The following is a 19384-nucleotide window of genomic DNA, read 5'->3' as shown; positions in this document are numbered from 1 at the left end:
GCGCGGGCCGTCACCCCGGACTCCCGCCCTCTCCGAGGACAAAGCGGAGTGCGACGCGCGGTCCCGGCCACGCCCTCGGCGCGCACCCGGACGCCCGGCACGGGAACGCGCACAACGGTTGGAAATGGCGGTTAAGGCGGAGGAGGGACTGGGGGAAGCGAACTTTCTCGGCGCTCCCTGGCTCGGGTCACCCGCCGGCGAGACAGGAGCCGGTGGCGCTTCTCCAGGCTGCTTCCTCTCTCATCCCATTCCTGATGGCCGGTTTCGGGACTGGAAAAACTGTGGTTGGGGCCACGGAACAAAGGAGGGGGCAACGGCGGGCGTTGACGCAGCCACATGAACTCTCCCTAAGATGGCGGCCGCGCGGGAGAGTGGGCGGGGCCCTCAGCTTCCGTCGCTGGCCGGAAGTGACGACTGGCACCCATGGCTGCCGCAAGAGAGCCCCAGGAGCCGGAGAGGAAGGTAAAGCACGCCGAGGGGCACGCGAGGGTGGGCGCGCAGGAGGACGCCCCGGTTTTCTAGCCCGGTCCGCATGACCGCGAGCGATTCTGGCGGTCTAGTCCTCACATCCCTATGTGAGTGTCCAAATTGCCAGCTGATGCACACAAGAGCAGACCCCCAGAATCGGAATGAAAACGGCGACTAACCTAGCAATGCATTGTACTTAGGTAGCAAGGGTTAGTAGAGGTGACACGTGTCAGTATCTCGGTATTTATGAGGCTGAGACACGGACAGACCGGGCTAGCATGTAACATACTAGCACACAGGTAAGGTAGATTCGCTAATGCATTGAGTACTGCGTGTATTGATTAGGCTGTAATCGGACAGTCCCCGCTCTTTGTGAAGCCGACATCCTACTGGGGTAAACGGAGATTACCGTCCTGTTAGGCAGTGAACAGTTAGATATAGAATTGCTACCAGCAGGTTGGTATGTGGAGAAAGCTCCTATCAGAGCATAGAGGGCCTTAGTAGCAATGGTTAGGAGTGCATTCTAAGTACAATCAAAAGCCATAATGAAATTTTAGAAAAAGTATGATTTGAAGGATTTTCAAAATATTTTATAGACATTCAGGGGTTGCTGCTTGAAACACAGGAGAATGGGAGTATTAGGTGCAAGGCACCTATCTAATTAGTAATGCCATAAAAAGGGCCCAGAAAAGCGGTAGCTTGATTGGGGTGAGACTGGTTAGCTCAATCCCTAGAGCCCTTGTAGCAGCAGGACTGCCATCAGATGTGTTTGCCCCAAGAACCATCCAAATAGCATCAGTACTCAAGAAAGCAAGAAGCTTGGGCACACTGGTGGAAGACTTGCCTATTAATCAACCTGTGCCAATTGACAGTTACGGTGTTCTGATCCAAACGACGTTTCACCTATGTCGGTATGTCTGGTGTACAGCATGCATGTCTGGTGTGGCGAACAAGTGTCACTCTGGAACTGGACTTACAGGGCCACCACAGGTGCTAGAGATAGCATGTCCGAAGAACTGCTGGGTCAACTCAAGCCTATTTTAGATGCATTGAAAGCTTTGGCAGCATCTACATTTTCATCTGTCCAAAGGAACACTGACCAATGGTTTCTCAACCATAGAGAATCCAACAGAGGTGGCTTGGATCAGGACTCAGCAGCACGCTTTATCTTGACTAGGTTCCCATTTTGTAGCATTGTGTCCATTCCATGTCCTGGATGTAAACTTAAGCTAGATGGACCCACTACCTCATCTGATTCCATCTGATTCCTCAGGGTGAGGGTGTTCAGGCTCTAAAGTTTAGGAATGCCATGACCTATTTTATGTGAGCTGATTTGTGTGATCTCATCCCATAAAGGTTGCAACTACAAAAGCCTGTGACATTTATGAAGACCTGAAAGTTGAGTGTGTGTGTGATCCAAGCAAATAACGAGCCAGAAACAAGTCATCTGGGAAAGCATAATTTTACTTTAATGAGAATCAAGTCACATTTTATCTTCAAGCAGATCCTTGAGCCAAAGGAGCAGTAAGACATAGGCAAGGTTCAGCTCTGCCTCCATCCTTAAAAGGACCAGACCTGCCTTCTACTTTGTTCTCCTTTCCCCATCCCCTTCACTTCCATTGTAGGTGCCATCTCTTTATGCAATCCTCTAGTTGCATTAAATGGCAGTATAGAAGACATTCAGTTATCCAGAAGGGTGGCTTCTTTCACATATGCTACATTACCAAGTTGCAATCTTGCTTCTGAGATTTTACCCCTAGAGCTCAGCTCAGACCAACCAATCTCCATTTTGCAGCAACCTTCTTGCTACAAGTTTCTGGACTGCTAGGATTGCAATCCCAAGTTACCAGTGTCTTAAGAATGTCAAACCTATTTCCATTCCATCCCCCATGCGAGCAGATGTCCTTGGACAAACAGACTATAAAGCTAGTTGTTCAAATACAAAAAATGACCTATTACTATGTTCACCCAGTGAATTTTAAGTGGCACTATACTCAAACTGATCGCCAAAGTGGTAAATTAAATAGGACACACTAGTAAGTATAACTCTATTTTCATGTTCAGTCTGATTTTTTTCCATTTTATCGTAGCCCTTTAAGCTCCTAGGAATTTTAGATGTTGAGAACATTCCATGTGCACGAGAATCTATTCTGTATGGCTCACTAGGATCTGTTGTGGCTGGACTTGGACATTTCTTGGTGACCAGTGAGTATTTCTCCTAAGCATTTAAACATTTCTGCGGCGAAACGTTTTCTACAGACATAATTATATTTACATTTGTTTTTGACAGGTAGAATTAGGAGATCATGTGATGTTGGAGTAGGAGGATTTATTCTGGTGACTTTAGGATGCTGGTATGTTTGCTAGATATTCCAGAAAATTAAGACTTCTTGTGTCCTGGCTGTCCTGGAATCAGGCTGGTCTTGAACTCTGCCCCCCTGCCACCAAGTGCTAGGTTTAAAGGTGTGTGCATGCCGCCACCACCTTCAAAAACCATTGTGGGAGGGGCTTTTGTCCTGGCTGACCCTCCCTCACTGTAGTACTGGCTGACCTCCGCCTCCTCCTCTCCTTAGTGCTACTAGGATAATCTTTTTTTTTTAATCAAAATTTGTCCTAAGACTATGTCAATGCATTCATTGTATATTTGAACAGATAAATGGCAGGATTCCATTAAGATATGAAATTAATTTAAATAGTGAGCCAAATAGAACCCAAGGGAATCCTATAGTATACATGTTCTACAACAGATACAATCATTTTAACACCTTAAATATATTTGGGAGTAGTCATAATTTATTCATATTTTCTCTAAGGTTCCATTGTAGGTATAATTTTGCTAAACAAAGAATCCAGGAGAGAATCGCCAGAGAAGGAATTAAAAATAAGATTTTATATGAAAGCACCCACCTTGATCCTGAAAGAAAACTCAAGAGCAGTAACAACAGCTGAGCAACCCTGAGCGTAGAGAACCCAAAGTGAACTACTTACTCCTCTGGAGCACCACAAATGTATATACTGTGTTCAATAAAAAAAAAACCTCATTGTGTGTGAATTGTATGTATTGTCTCACTTGCATGAAAACCTTTCTGGCTTGGGAGCCAGTACAGTATGCTTGTTATACACTGCACAACTGTCATGCCAAAAAACACGGGAGTGTGAAACTTTCCTGTGTGTTGAATGTACGAAACCAAACTGAAGGAAAAACTGCACTTCAACAAGGATATCCATTACAGTAGGATAGTGGTCCTACTGCTGTCAGAATGACCCAAAGGACAATGTCTGAAATTATTCTGTTCTTTATCCTTCAACAAGACTGTTTTCCTTTTGATCACCATGAAGGGTGGGGTGCAGAATCGCATAACTACCCAGTCAATGATGGTTTTCACACATACATGTATAACTAAGTTTTCAGTCAGTAACCACCCCAGGACTCAGCCACTGATAAAAGAGAATTTGCAGTACTTGTCAATGGTGAAATGGCCAACCTATTATTCTAACAAGCTGTGGACAGACAGTGAGTGTTCTTATGCGCTCAGATTTAACCTAACAGGGTTGTTGATAGAAGTTCTAGCTTTATTATACTGCAGTTATCGTGCATCTTACCGTGAAAGAGAAACCTCTCTTGGCCAGTAACATTTCCAGTATCTTCACTACTTACAAAGTTCAGTTTCACAGCAGCACAACTGAATAAAAAGAGCCACAAAGCATTTAAGTTTTCTTGGCTTCCCTGAAATGTTTTTTATTATTTCTGCAGGCACTAATGTTTTTAGTCTTGTACTCATCTCACTGCAAGCATCCCAATGCTGGTATTACAGGTATAATTACTATGGACCCACTTAATTCAACCTACTCATTCCAACCCAAATGACACCCAAGCATCCTGCACACCAGAATCTCCATGCTTGCCAGAAACCTTTGCTAACTTTCCATTTCACTCAGAAACTGGGTGTGCCTTTAGTAGGTGATTTTGCATCAAGTCACAGCCACACCACATGTAGGTTCCCAAAAGGTCAGGCTTAATTTTGAGTTACAGTACTATGTATTTACGAGGTAGGGTCCAAGATAAACCATGTCCACCCCAACCCAAAATTACATTGCAAATTTTAAGCTCAACCTACCTTCAATGACCTCTTGTGCACACTGACTGCTTCCTTCATGGTTCAAGTAGTCCCGAATTTCATACTAGGTGATATAGGAGTAGGTACCAGCTAAATAGCTGATTAAAATAGAATTGTAGTGTTAGTGGTTTTGAAGTTTCTTTTGGTAGTTTTATCTAACATCCTAGGCTGTATTATTCCTTTCCCTCCTCCCTTAACCCCTCCCTCTTTGATTCCTTGCTTCTCCATCTCAGTAAAAGGACCTCAGGTAAATTTAATACAACAGCTTTTTTTTTTTCCTGGACTTGTGACTTGTTGACTGAATTTGGCAACAATAAATCTCAACTATGCTAAAACCAGTATTTGATTTGCAAGCATCTTTTTAGTCTACGTACCTCTAACTCCATCGATGGTTTCCCTTTGCTTCGATTATATAATGCGGAGGTCTATATTATAAATTCAGGATTCCTGTTTATGCACTTTTCAGCAAAGAGCTAAGGATCAAATAGGGTTTGAATCCTTCTATTCCTAGATAAAAATCTGTGACAGGTGTCAAAGCACCCCTTTAAAAGTCATGTTAATATACACTATTCTTTGGGTACGCAGACCTTAGAAAGTAGGAAAATTAAACAATTTCTATAATTCTGACTTATAACGGTCCTCTAGAATCAATTTTGAAGCAGCTTAATGGTCTAGTAATTATCAGGTTAATATAATAGCCAGTATCCATTACTACCACCCAAATACTGGTATTTTATACATCTTATAAGTCCAACTTTAAATATTTTCAACTTTTGAGAAAGTGAAGCTAATGCAACAAGAAAAAATTAGAATACTTTTCAATGTGTTACAGTTTACAGTTAAGTATAAGCACTACTAGATTAAGATTAAAAGTTACATAATCCTGTCTCAGCTGCCCAACTACTGGATAAGCACCATGTGGCTGAAATTATTTGAGTGTTTTTCAACTGTATTTACTACACCCAGTTTCAAATGAAGACATTGACCAAAATGTGACGGCTAACACCTGGTTAGACAAATATTTCTATTGTTCACTTTTAGTGTAGAACAAGGTTCTTGAATCTCTAACCACCTGTTTATGGACAGCACTGGAAGACTAATCTGCATCTACTCAGTATAAAGATGTTTGAGTAAATGCATCTATACCATGATGTGAAAACATGCATTGCCAGACAAACTTAAAACTTACTGAAGTTTTTCTGCACCTTTTTCCCCCTAACATTAGTCGAAACCTTTGGCTGCCTATTCACTGGAAGTCATTAGGTTGCCTTTTGAGGGTACAGCTATTTTAACTATATGAACCCAAAGAGCTGAAATGTCTAGGTGACATTTTATTATAGTAAATGCCCCAGGGATGGCACAATCCAAGTTCACACCACACTTTCCCATTAACTTTTAGCATCTTCTAGGTTTCAGCTTATTTCTCATTTAATCTTCAACTTCAATGTATCAATCACCTCATTACTCCAAAAAGCCCTCACAGCCTATTTCCCAAATTTTCTAAGGCTGTTATTAGTGTCAGCACAAAAAGAAAAATTGGTAAATAACCTAAAGGCCACTGTTTGGCAATAAATAGACCTGAGGGTAATGTCTTAAAAGTTGGGTTGAGTCTTTAAAATGTATTTCTGCAAACCCATGAAATAGTTCAATTGCCAAATACTTCACTTCTGAAAAAGGCAGTATTAGGAAAGCTTAGAAATTGTCCCATCCTTAGTTGCAATAGCTTTGTAGAAAGTGATCCTGAAAACCTAGCATAACTGGTTAATATACAAGCAGCAATTAATTTGAATACCTATTAGAATCACTGGAACACATTTAGTTGGGCCCCTTTACTCTTCAACACAGCAGTCACATGAACAGACTAAGAAAAAGGAGATGAAATTTAAATCAACACATTGTTTTTATTACTAAGCTACAAGAAACGAAGTATGCTGGAACTCTATTCTTGTCACTTGTCCATTCTTCCCCATCTCAACTGGCTAGGTACTTAGTTGACAAACTATTTTTATCTAGATATGCTTTTAATAATTTGAGTTCACACCAAATTTTGGTCCGTGACTTCAATTTTTGGTCAGTACCAACTTTTAGGTGTCCTCCAAGTGTAAGATTTTTTTCTAGTGGGTAAGTTATTTTCTATAGTTTCACCCAATGAGATGGGTTAAGGAAAGCAGGTGAATAATTCAATGCTGAGTTGTTAGCTCACTCAAACCCAAGTAAATTCCAGAAATTAACTTACAGAAGTTGAACAGGGCATTATGTCACTGCCACACAAGGTGTTCAATTGTCCAAAAGAAATAAATGCCTGCAACCTTCTTAGAGGATGGTTGTTCAGAATAAACAGTATCCTGACTCTGAATACAGTAATAACCCCATATGCAGGCTCAGTTGTGTTCAAATAAACTTTTCCCTCATCGACTTCCTTCTCTTGCTAAATTTTGGCATACAGAAATTCCTCAAGATTGTATTTAGATAGGTGACTACAGTTACCTGCCTATCACTTTTCTTCAACACCCGTTAGTCCACTGGCACAGGGTTTGTAATTTTAAATTTAAGGTATTTCATTTTCTAAATACTTTTACTCAAAGGGGAAATACGAGATCATTCCTAGCCAAGTTCTTACTTTGAACCCACTGTTTGGCATGAGACTGACTCTTGTTTAACAATAAAACACAGTATACTTGGAAGACCTCTGGTTTTAACCACTATTCTATACCAATATCCAAAGGTTGCATACTCCTTCAATCAGCACTATAAAAATCACTTCCAAGAGGATATCAATGAAAAAGAGACAAAGGCCAGTTCAACATGAGTTTGCCAAAGTTCTTTGAATATTTGTCTCTTACAAGCACGTACCCATACCAAATAAGAAAAACAAAAATAATAAAACCTAGGGACTAAACTCTAAAGCACTAACTGGCTATGCTTTCCCATCTTTACATTTATTTATCTGCCCCTCTGCTGAAATGCTAAGCTACAAATCATGCAAGAAAAAGGTTCCCCAGGGAGAGTTACTGAGTGTTTTAGATAATAATCCATTAAGGTTTGTGGTTTATTTTAAGTCCTTTTAAGTAATCTTGGTCTTAACTATGTCCTCAATGGATAACTACATCTTGGCTCAACTATTTTTAAAAAGTTACAACTTAGCAGTTTTCCAATGTTACTTCCAATACCCAAGTCCAAGAATGTTTAATATAGAAAAAACTTACTCAAATCTCATGAATTTTACCAATTAACATTGTTCTCGTCTTTCTAGGGGAAACTGAATGAATACTGGAGTGCAATCTGCTATAAATTCTGTTTGTTTTAATAAAAATTACATTCATATAAAAAATTAGGACTTTAAAGCTTATTCTACATTAAAAAAATATTCGCACTGATGTACATACAACTATGCTTTTACAACCAACTGTATACTACCTAAGAAGTATTACCTATTAAAGTATTTTTGTGCAGGATAGTCTGTTAGACTTGCAATAATTACATTAATGAGCAAGCGTATAAAGTCAATTTCCATTAACAGGAAATCTTTAAATACAAAACATGATCTAAACAAATATTAAAAAAATACTAGTTGTTTTCTATAATAAATCTAAAAATTGTCTTAGTCAAGGCCCTCAATATGTACTGCGGTCCTTCTCAGACTATGCCAATTTGTTCTATCTTAATATACTTTTACACTTCTTTACTATTTATCTACATGATTTTCCTAAGTACCAGTGTTGATCAATTCCATTGCTTTTAAGTATTTCTAAGCAAATTCTCTGCCACTGACCTACAATAGCCATTTCCCCAGCTTTTGTTCAGCAGGCACTGTGTCTTCAAAGAGTACTTTTTACTGGGGGGGAGGAGAGGACCTTTAAAGGGTCCTCACTATGAAATATGTAGTCCATGCTTGTAATTCTTCTGCCCCTCTGTAGATGAGTTTGTGATACCATGCTCAGTTTGATTGAAAGCATGTCTTGAACCAAAAACAATCTCCTGTTTTCTTCTCATCAACACTTATTTCAAACTAACTTCAATTTTGCTCACCATTGGGCATTAAGTAAAAAATTCAGATCTGCTTTTGAATGCATTTGCTCTTATTAAATCAAAGAAAATATATAAGCATAGATGCAATTGTTAGTGTAGATCACTCCCCCTTGAAAGCATTTTAATTTTTCCTTATTTTTTTGTGCCATATATACATCATATCCTACTTTATCAGTTGACCCGTTTTCTCCTGTTCCTGGAGTCTGTAGGTTTACATAAGACTTGAAAGGCACAAATTAAAATATTGGGATCAACACTGATTGATCTGAATTAAAGTTTGAATTATTCCCCAGGTTAGGACCATATTCCTAATAATGTATCTATATAGCAGTCACTCACACCAGGGATTATTAGCAGTAAGTTTATTTACTGCTGAAGCCAAATGCCAAGCAAGACCTTTCAGTGTCAATTATTTCTATGGCCACCTGTTTCATCTAACTAGCTTGTAGCAACTTCCAGGAGCAAAGTATACCAAAACTCACATTAAAAAAAAAAAGATTTAAAATACCTAAACGAAATCCTACAGCAACCAACACAGGAAACCTGAATTTACCAGAAGCAGGTTAAAAACACTGGCATGCTAGACTAAATTCTAATTTTAGTTCTACAGTTTGACTCCTGATTCCTCACTTCATAGTGAGGCTCCTTTAGAAGATTTAAGTGTTCTGTGCAAACCCAATAGAATTACAATTTGGGGATCTAATGTTATCACATAGCTAAGTTAAGTTAGCAGCATTGTGTAGTAGTGAAATCAATGACTGGCTTGCATGATGGCTTCTAAAAGCATCTGTTCCCAAAGTTTCATGTATCATATGTATATAATCAGGTGAGGACAGCCATTTGCATTTTGTAAACATAATCATCTGAACATTAACTTCTCCCAGCCAGTACCTTTGCCCCTCATAAATGTTAAAAGTCGTCTTGGGGGGGGAGGGGAAGGGAAGAATTCAGCTCTATATTGTAAATTGTCAGTGTACATTTAAGTTTTTAAAACCTAAATGTTCCAAAGTACAAAGTAAAAGAATAAGCTGTCCAGAGAGCACACACTTAAATTTCTCCTCTTGGGAGTTGTAGTATAAAGGGATTTTGAACCTTGATGGCGAGAATCCCAAACAAGAGTAAAATGAATTCTTTTATTGCAAACAAATGTCTAAATTAATTTCTCCACCCACTTTCTTTAGAAAGAAAAAGAAATCAGCAGGCTAAGGAGATACCCATTCAAGAACTGACATGATTAAAAGATATAAATGGGTGACTCACAATTTCATTAGCTTACAAAGATGGTGGAGTTAACTACTACAAGCACACTAGTTACAGTATTTTGTGGGAGAAGGGCATACAGACATAGCTAACTTCATATAGATCCCATTAGACAACTGGATTTACAACAAGTTTTTTTTAATAAGAAATGGGCAAAGCCAGCTTTCTTTTCAGAATCAAAATGCAGAACAAATGGAAAAATTTATGGTATTTAACCTTCACAAGTTTGAGCCTCCACATATAATGCAACCAAGTTTACATTTTTAAAAGCCCTTCTACATACACTCCATCTTCTCAAATCTTGGTTCCAAATTTTATCTTCATTCCCAATTGTTCCAAATTCCGTTGTTGAACAGAAAAAAAGAATAGCCTTCCCGGTTTGTCAGAAATTTCTTTCACTATTACCCACCAGTTCACAGAGAGGATGGAGTGTATCATGAGCAGTACAGAATCTTGTGCAATTCATGAGGACACTTAGTCCTTCCATGAATCTGGTTGCTAACATTGCTATTTTATTGTGACAATGACTCCCGACTGTTATTCTCTGTGAGAAACGGGGGAGTAAATGCTTAATAAAAGACACCAGGTACAAAGCAACATTTTACTTTTGTTGTGATAAAAAAAAAGTCACATTTTACAGATAAAATGTAGAACCCTGAAATACTGACACATTCTCTTATCGTGCACAATGCTGAGGTTCTCTTACGATTCACTTTAAAACTGCAATTAAAAATGTACAAAAAAGAAAAGAAAAAAAAAATCAACCCACAAAGCTTCTAAAAAAGGAACCCGCAGGCACTTCCTCTTGTGGAATGTTTAAAAAGTTAGCCTACTAAAGAAAACAGTCGACTTCTTGTGAAGGTTTTGGAGAAATATGTATCAGTTCGTTTTATTTGGGTATTCAATAATATCCTTGGTGATAATGCTGACTCCATGGCTTCTGACCCCAGAATTGCTGTAAGAGAAAATTTTGTTTTTAAAGAAAAAAACATCAATAAGCCACTCAAATTGCTTTTAGGAAATGACAATGATCTAATTCAGAGTAATTGCTGAAAACAAATTTATACTTGTCACACTTAATTTCTACATAAACCAGAGACTTAATTTTTATTTTACCTATTACCCATATTATTTACCAATACACATTACAAAAAGAAACACAAGACTTGGGTTAGTTTATGTAATTTAAACTATTAAAAAAAGCCATATAATAAAACCATATGTATTATTACTTTATCTTAAGACTATTAAACTCCAGCCTAACCATGGTTATAATTTATAACACAGTAACAATAGACAATATGTCCTACTAATGTATATAGTACACTTCCACCTGATTCTTGTAAACATAAACACTGCAATTTATTAATCACTTAAGAAACTACTTACACCCTGCTGCCACTGGTTGTAGCCCTGAGATTGGTTTTTGTAGCCACGATTGTTTCCTCGTCCTCTGAAGTTCTATGAAAGAAAAAAAAAATCCGTAAATAAAGAACTCTGAAGCAAAGGTTAGACAATTTTAAGGAGCATTTAGATACCCTTTATAAAGCCCCGCCCATGCTCATTGTTGTTACTGTCAGCGTATCTGAAAGATCAGTAAGTTGTTTTGCAATTATGTCAATGCCACCATTGCAAATTTTGTCAACTTTCTACACCAAATTATAGATGTCAGCACCTCTTGGAGTCATTACCTGGTTATAGTTCCCTCTGTTGGGCATTCCACCTCTGTTGTAATTCCCTCTGTTTGAGTAACCACCTCGGCCAGGAAAAACAGGGCCACGGGGGTATGGATAGCCTATTCCACCACTTCCACCACCGCCACCTCTCTGTGGCATATTGCCTCTCCTATTATATCCGCCACGATTCCCAGGAGCTAAACACAAGCAGAGTTCAGTTTAGTTATTTATGCTGTACAAAGTACAATTCCTACTGTTAACTTATAGCATTAGTGAAAAATAACACCAAATTTTAACACTTGTATACCTAGTGTAAATTTTAAATTACATACTAGTTAAACACGGCAGCATAGAATTAGCTAAGAAACTTTCTTCTTGGCTACTCCACAAACTTAAACTGTAAAATCCTCAGTCATTTCTAAATTTCAATTAAGTAAAACACTAAAATTAACTTGCCTCCACCTCTGAAATTGCCACCTCGCATATTGAATCCTCCACGTCCTCTATGGCCACCACCTCTGTTGAACTGGTTCTTGCCACTCTTATTTTTATTGCTCTTCTTTGAGCCAGTGTTTTGCTTCTTTTCTGGTGGGAGCGCCTTTTTGCTTTCTTCTTTATATTGCTCCAAAAGCTTTTGGGCTTCCTCCTTCTGAAGTTCAACATAGGTTATTTCATCAAAGCATTCAGCCACCTCTGGCAGGGTGAAGTTTCCTACAGAGAATAAAGTCAGATTAAGTTAAATTTGCAAAACTACTGTAAATCCTACAACTTCTAATTATCTCTGATATCTTTAATTCTTTCAACCTATTACATTATCTGGTCATGGCTTAGTGACAACCTTTGAAGAGTAAGCCAAACAAACACTGTTCTATTTACTAAGATTAGTATAATCTTTAAATGTACTGGGGGTAAGACAGTATTTCAAGCATAAACCACAAAGATATTAACAATTTTTTAAAAAAATTTCATGCCTTTCATTTTAAGGACAGCATGTTCTGGGAGGTCTTTCCCCTCTACTTCTGCTTTCTTCTGTGTCCTCTGCTTATAGTCTTCATCTTTTGGGCAAACGACAACAGCTTTCCGCTGGAAGCCTGCAAACAGGCACATTTTCCTCCGCTGGGCAGCAGCAGACACATTTGTCTTAAAGGATAAAGGGAAGCGTTAGACCATCTTCAACCTCATCAATTAACATTTTTTTCTTAAAACTTACACAGCTACTGTTTACCTGATCCAGAATAAAATTCCGCTTCTTGCGGGCAGCAATCTCAATAAACTTTCCAAGACACTGTGGAGCTCTCTGCAACAGCGTGTTCAGTTTCCCAGTGTCTGCCATTTGCTTCTTAAAACCTGCCACCTATCAAGAAAATTTTAATTTGTAACAAATACTTCAAGTTATATTTTTAGTAAAAGCTTTGAAATACATACAGGACACCGGGTACCATTTAAAACATCATTCAATTGCATCTTTTCATTACTACATAAAAATGCAGCTTTGGGCCAGGTGGTGGTGGCTCACGCGACCCCATTTGCTTATAGTGCCAAAATCAATGCTAGGGTGCAGTGTGTACTAGGCAAGTAGTGTCCTCCCTTAGAATTATCCACCACTCTGCTGGACATTTTTATTTCAATTTTACTTACCATCATTTTATCCATAATGGTATTTGTTCCAAGAATGTTGTATTTCCCAGGATTCTCAGCTGCATGCTTAGTAACCCAGGTAGTTTTTCCAGCTCCTGGCAGGCCAATCATCATTACAACCTACAGTAGGAGTAGAGAGACACTCGTTTACAACTTCACCATTCATCAGTATTAATATCATAACCTCCCCAGCTTTTATCCTTGCTCAATATTATAAATATTTTGCAGATACCACATTAACAACAACTCACTTCACAATCCTTCTTCTCTTCGGGTCCCTTTGGTCCTCTAACTCGGTCCTCTAAGGGGACATTTTGGATAAATGTACAGTCTTCAGGTATTGGAAAATATGGCTTTTCCTTCTGACCAAAATTAAATTCAACTGCACAGTTATGGCAGAGAACGTGTGGGAACAGTGGCCGGTCAGCAAGAACTTCCTTACTGATCTTGAAGGCAACACCAAGATCTTGTCCATTCTTCGCATAGGAGAGTTCAACTTCATCAGTTTCGAAGTTCTGTTGAACACAATTTTTATAATCAGCTTGAATCTATTTGAGTTTTCTAAACTTGTCAAGGTACACAGAAGTACATTCACCCCACAGTTAACATGTTTAAGCTAAATGTAAACTAATGTTCATAAACACAAGACATGATCCACGACTTAGAGGGTATTTTTCAGACCATTCCTGTTTTCATGTCAAATTGTGTTAGTGATCCTTGAAACGTGTCTTCCTCAAATTCAACTGCTTTTTGTGGCCAGGGCTCCTCTGTCAGGGCTATTCCTGTTGCTAAACCTAGAGCTTGGGCTATACTGGCTGTTTCTTCTCAGTTCCCACCCAAACTCAGATACTGCTGTGCTAAGATGTTACATAGGTGCAAGGCATCCAAACTCAGGTACTACTTTACCCAGAGCCTCTTTTTCCTAAGCCCCTCCTGTCTTTAACCTAGATCTAGCATATAATCACACTGATAGAATTTCTTTAATTTATACAGTTACTGGCATTTACAGAGAATTTAACTTACAGCAAAACATGTAATCACATCGTTTTCATCAAACTTCTCTCCATAATCTTCTGTCTCGCAGTTGCATGTTTTTATTCCTTTCAGAGAATATCCGTAAGAAAATTCTTCTTCACCTTAAAGGAAAAAACCCCAAAAACTTAAAATCAGGGCCTAGGCAGTTCAGGCCCACCTAACCTATTTAAAATCCCAAAATAGCATTAGTGAGCACATGACAACCTGACAGCTGTCTCTTTACTAAATGCTTAACTGACAGTCCGCTATAATATAAACAGTAAACTGATAATTTACGTGTCAAAGGTAGTCTGTTTTAACTATCTTTAAAACTACAAAAGAACAAGAAGAAAAAATTGTTAAGTATCCTTGCTTATACTTTCTAACTGTAAAATAGTAACAATGAATGGATAAAATCACCTTCTAGGTCTCACTTAATAGTGTAACCATATCCTAAACATTCCTGCTTCCACAGTATTCAAAATATGAACTTTACCAAGCAACATTCCACTTGTAGTTAGAGACCAGCCAATGCGGACTTCATGTATGTCAATATCTTTTGTGTATAAATGCCTGACTGGGATCTTCTCAGTTACCTGAAAAATCAAACAGCTACATGATTAAGCTGAAAACCCAAAAGCAATTCCTCGAACTCTTAAGTTTATTTCATTTGGGCTATGGGACCAACTTCTTCCCTCGCTATTAAAACAAAGAGAAATAAGTCAATCTTTAGCCAATTACATTCCCCTCTCAGAACTAATAAGCGGATACATGGAACAAAGGTCTTAATTAATGTAAACTTACAGAAATACCTTAAGTGAACTAGTTCTGTATATTCTAATATTAAAAAATGTAATGGAAAACAGTCTCCTAAGGCCCGCTTACTTCAGAGGAAACATAAAAGGTCCCTCTGACTGGGGACCCATCAATCAATACAAAGTTGCTGATACGTCACAAAATTCGATTTACCTTCATCTCAAAACAGACTTTGCCCTTTGACACACCATAAGATGCTCTTCCTCCAGCCCAAAGAAAAGCAAAACTCTCCATTGTAAGGGAAGAAGCACTGAGGCGGTCTCTTGATATTTTAAAATGCAGATCACAGTTATCTGAAATTATATCAAATGCCAAATTATTTTTGACATCCAGTGTATCTCAGCTATGTAGAAAAAATTTGGATGTTTTTCATTTATTACTGAACTGTTTTTATATCATGCTCTTGTTCCTACTCTTATTGAGCCCCCACTCCCACCAAGGTAGACTTAATCATACACTAAAAAGTCAACTGCCAATCAATGCCGATGTTTCAAGTGCTCTAAGCATGTTAAAATGATTGAGAATGCAACATCAATACATACCTGCTCTGCTCTTTACCTTGATTTAGAGGCAAGCAGTAGAGGGCAGCAGGAAATCAAAGTGAAGTATGCCAGAACCAGGTAGAATTTACCAGTGACAACAATAAAAACTGAAGGGAAGCCACCACCAAATATTTTGAGAGAGCTGTTCTTTCTGTACTTGGTAGACTGACACCAGGGCTCTAAAATCAACTCATTTCTGAAAACTTGTAAGCCAGTTCAACCAAGAATCTTGGCGGTCTAAAGTGTTAATGTGTAGTCTTTTAGGTCTGCTTACTCTTCCTGGTAAGGTATCACAATTAGGAATTAACTGCTGCCTGGATTATACAAATCCAGCCTTGAACCTATTTGTCTCTGGGTCACTAGAGCTCATCATGCAGCTTTCTTAGAATTCACCCTTGACAACTAACGTGATATTAGAAAGTTGCTGGTTTTTATTGAATTCATCTGCAGTTTGGAATTCAAGCTTTGTTCATAAAATTCCTGATTGCTGACAATTATTTGTGTTTAAAACAATCCTGGCTGACTGGATCTAAAACTCTTCTTCCTAACTAGCAATGTTCTCTTCAATCACGTTTTAAGCACCCTGTGAATTTTTACACTTCGGGAAACAAAACTTCCAAATTAGCTCTTTTCCCTCCTTTCAAGACTTAACTGACTGTAAAAGGTATGCAGTTCGAAACTAGTCCAAGCTTTACACTGAATTAACTCATGACTCTGAACACAATTTGTATAAAGGAAAATGAGAATTCAAGTTTCAACCCCTTCCACCATGTGAAACCTTTTAACTCTTCACTGAAGCACTTATTTTTTTGTTCTGCTCACACCAAAATGTTATACATCTTTTTCAAATACTAAACTAACGAACTTCTTTAAAGGATCAAAATATAAATCTGACAGCTATAGCCCATTTCATGGTTTGCAATACTTCATACTCAATTGCAACCCAACTGGGTAAAGTAGCATATTTACAGCGCTGCCATTGATACCATTCGCTGCTGAAGAAAGCTAGTGGCTCAGATAGCCCACTGCTGCTGCCCCAGGTCTTTGGAAGAAATCAACTTATGTTAAAGCAGCAGCTACTGAACTGGAATTGAGAACAAAAGAGCAGTTATTGAAAAGGTAATATTACAATCCTTAGAATAGGGAATATACTGTGTGCTAATGGGAAAATCATTAGTAAGTATTCAACTAGCCCAAATAGCTCACTTAATATAGCGCCACAAAAATAAAAAAATATCATTATTACCTATCTAAGTTCAAGTTACAGGCAGGTTTTTAAAAAACAAGTTTCTGAAAGCTGAACAAAATTCGGTATTAGTTTTATATCCCTAAGTACTGGAAATTCCAAGTCATAAAAATATTACCAATTAATAGTTTTAAAATTACCAATACGACTGAAGTGGCGCTAAATATTAAACTACTGTACCCTGAACATGACTATTACCTTCCTGCTTTAAATTCCTAACGGGGTGTTTCTCCACTTTGAGATCACCACCTTTCCTTACACTTAAAAACCGAAATAACTGCACTTAAGGCTGAGAAAAGAGCGGGAGAGCGGGAAAGCCCGCTTCACTTACAAGTATCAAGACAAACCACTGTGTCATCGAAGTGTTCGTCTTCTTCTTCAACAGGTGGCTGAGGAGACTTGGCTCTGAAAGACACAATTGTCTCCTGATAAAGCTGTTCCCACCGTGCATAACGAATGGGGTTCAAATGGAAACTAGGTTAGGATCCTCTACCTGCTGTACTTGTTTTCTTCAATGTACTCAAAATATCCTCGGCCATGATCTTCCCGAGGTCTTTTAACACCTCTCTTTTTATCTCCTCCTTTCTGTTCTGTTTTGCCGTCTCCTACAACGACACAGATCACCGCCTAAGAGTCAGGCCCCAGGCTAACGGAGAAATGTACTTCTTTCTGTTTCGACCCTCAAAAGCTGTTATTTTTTTCCTCCACACTGGATCTATGACTTTAACCCACGAAACGAAAGCGAATTTAAAAACAAAACAAAAAAAACCCAAAACCTATCGGCCCGAAATTGGCCTGGAGACAGTGACGCAGTTCAAAGACGCTACTATTTTTTTTTTTTTTGCCAGCCTAAGGTAACCATCCAGAAAGCATTTAGGGAAGAGAACCGGGCGACGCAGGCAGCCGTCCGACCCCACGTGCTCCTGGCCGCGCGCAAGCGGGGGAGGGGTAGCGTGGGCCCCCCTCCCCCATCACGAGCCCGCGTGCCCCGCCGCCGCATTGTACTGAGCTTCCGCCCCGCTCCCCGCGCCCGGCGCCTCCCGCCGGAAGTGACGTCACACCGAGCCCCTGCGCTCCTTGCACAATACCGCGGCGCTCAGCCGCCAAAGCCCGCCCGCCCCGGGACCTTCCCCCTCCCCCCACCCAGACATGTGCCCGAACCGCGCGCACGCAGCGCTCCAGCGGCCGGCGCTCCCGCCCGCCTCCACCCCCCCTCACCGCGGCAGCTGCAGCTCCCCCCCTTCCCCGGCGCCCGACATACATAATGGAGGCGCCGCCGGCATGGCGAGCAGATCCTCTCGGCTGCCCCGGGTTTCCCCGCCCCCCCCTCCTGGGGGCCCCGGCAGGCCTGGGGCACGGTCCCCACGCGGGCCTTCCGCCGCGCGCGCCTACAACGCAACACTCACCCGCCGCCTTCCGCCTTCTTACCTCCCGCCTGTTGTTGGCCCTGCCTCGCCCCGGGCGGCGCCACCGTCACCGCGAAGAGCGAGGTGGGGCCGCTGCTCTTGCCCGCGGCCTCCTTGCCCGCCCCGCGCTGTTGGGGGGTCTGCTGCGCCGCCGCCGGCGGTTGGGACTGCTGCTCCCCGTGGCCGTTCTCGTCGCCCGCGCCCTCCTCCTCGTCGCCGAGCTCGTCCTCCCCCTCCTGGAAGCCCTGGTCATCGCCGTTCTCGTCTTCCGACGCCGCCTCCTCCTCTTCCATCGCTCCCGCGTCAGCCGCCCCCGCCGCCCCGTTCTCCTCGCCCAGCTCCATCTGGTCGCCGTCCAGAGCAGCGATGCCCTCCTCCTCCTCATCGTCTTCGGCGCCGGTCGCGGCCTCCTGCTCGAGGCCTGTTTCCGACCGCCCGGCCGCATCGCCACCTAGGTCGAGGCTGCCGTTCCCGGGCTCCATGGCGGGGCGGCCGCCGGCTTCGTTATCCAGCGCGGCCTGGAGTCGATCCATGAGATCGGCCTTGAGGCCCTTGTCGGAGAGGCGCCGCTTCTTGAGCTCCTCCTTCAGCTCCGACACCTTCAGCTTCTTGACATTAACCGGAGATGAACTCATGGTGAGGGCCCCGGTTCACCGCTGACTGCTGGCTCCCTCGGCCTGTGGCGGCGGCTGCTGGTCGGCCCGGGCGGCGGCTGCGGCTGGAGATGGCTGAGTGCTGCAGAGCGGACCCGCCTGGTGTCGAACGGCGCCAATTCCTTTCACCGAGTTCGCGAGGAAAGACGCGGAGACTCGCCTGGCGCGAGCGAGCACGCAACGTCCTCTCGCAGGGGCGGTGCCGCGCACATAATATAGGCGCCCCGCCCCCTGCCGAGGCGAGGCGCGCCAGCGCGCCTGCGCGCGGATGCCCCGCCCCGCCCCCACGGGCCGACCTCCGCGCCGGGCCCCGCCGCGCAAATGGAGGCTCAGGAAGTCACCTTTCGGTTAAACCGACCGGCCGCAGTGGCCACCGGCCTTTCCGGCTTTAAGGTGGCCGCTTTCCACTGCTCCCGTCGCCGGGAGAAGGCTCTCTTCCGCCCGCCTTAGGCCCTTTCTTGGCATTTCCCATTCGAGGACACCTCCTTTCTTCCATATTAGTTTGGCTTTTTTTATTT

General features: G+C 41.4%; 2 protein-coding genes across 2 annotated transcripts; one reads left to right on the top strand and one right to left on the bottom strand.

The window, feature by feature from the left end:
* Nucleotides 1-287: 287 nt before the first annotated feature.
* On the top strand, nucleotides 288-3520 carry Cox20 (cytochrome c oxidase assembly factor COX20). Its single transcript, XM_048436455.3, has 4 exons — nucleotides 288-462; nucleotides 2559-2673; nucleotides 2759-2822; nucleotides 3282-3520. The coding sequence occupies exons 1-4, from the start codon at nucleotides 424-426 to the stop codon at nucleotides 3415-3417; spliced, it is 354 nt and encodes a 117-aa protein (XP_048292412.1). The 5' UTR covers nucleotides 288-423; the 3' UTR covers nucleotides 3418-3520.
* A 6214-nt stretch (nucleotides 3521-9734) lies between these two features.
* On the bottom strand, nucleotides 9735-19051 carry Hnrnpu (heterogeneous nuclear ribonucleoprotein U). The gene is made up of 14 exons (XM_085687642.2): nucleotides 18236-19051; nucleotides 17301-17412; nucleotides 17139-17212; nucleotides 15173-15312; nucleotides 14700-14799; nucleotides 14213-14325; nucleotides 13441-13704; nucleotides 13190-13309; nucleotides 12777-12905; nucleotides 12523-12691; nucleotides 12008-12262; nucleotides 11567-11748; nucleotides 11265-11336; nucleotides 9735-10830 (listed from the first exon to the last, which is right to left on the bottom strand). The coding sequence occupies exons 1-14, from the start codon at nucleotides 18846-18848 to the stop codon at nucleotides 10777-10779; spliced, it is 2397 nt and encodes a 798-aa protein (XP_085543768.1). The 5' UTR covers nucleotides 18849-19051; the 3' UTR covers nucleotides 9735-10776.
* Nucleotides 19052-19384: the final 333 nt, after the last annotated feature.

Source organism: Myodes glareolus, chromosome 5, assembly GCF_982192425.1.
Source record: "Myodes glareolus chromosome 5, mMyoGla1.1, whole genome shotgun sequence".
Taxonomy (NCBI): Eukaryota; Metazoa; Chordata; class Mammalia; order Rodentia; family Cricetidae; genus Myodes; species Myodes glareolus.
Note: the sequence above shows the minus strand (reverse complement) of the source record. Positions and strands in the feature narration are given on the sequence as shown.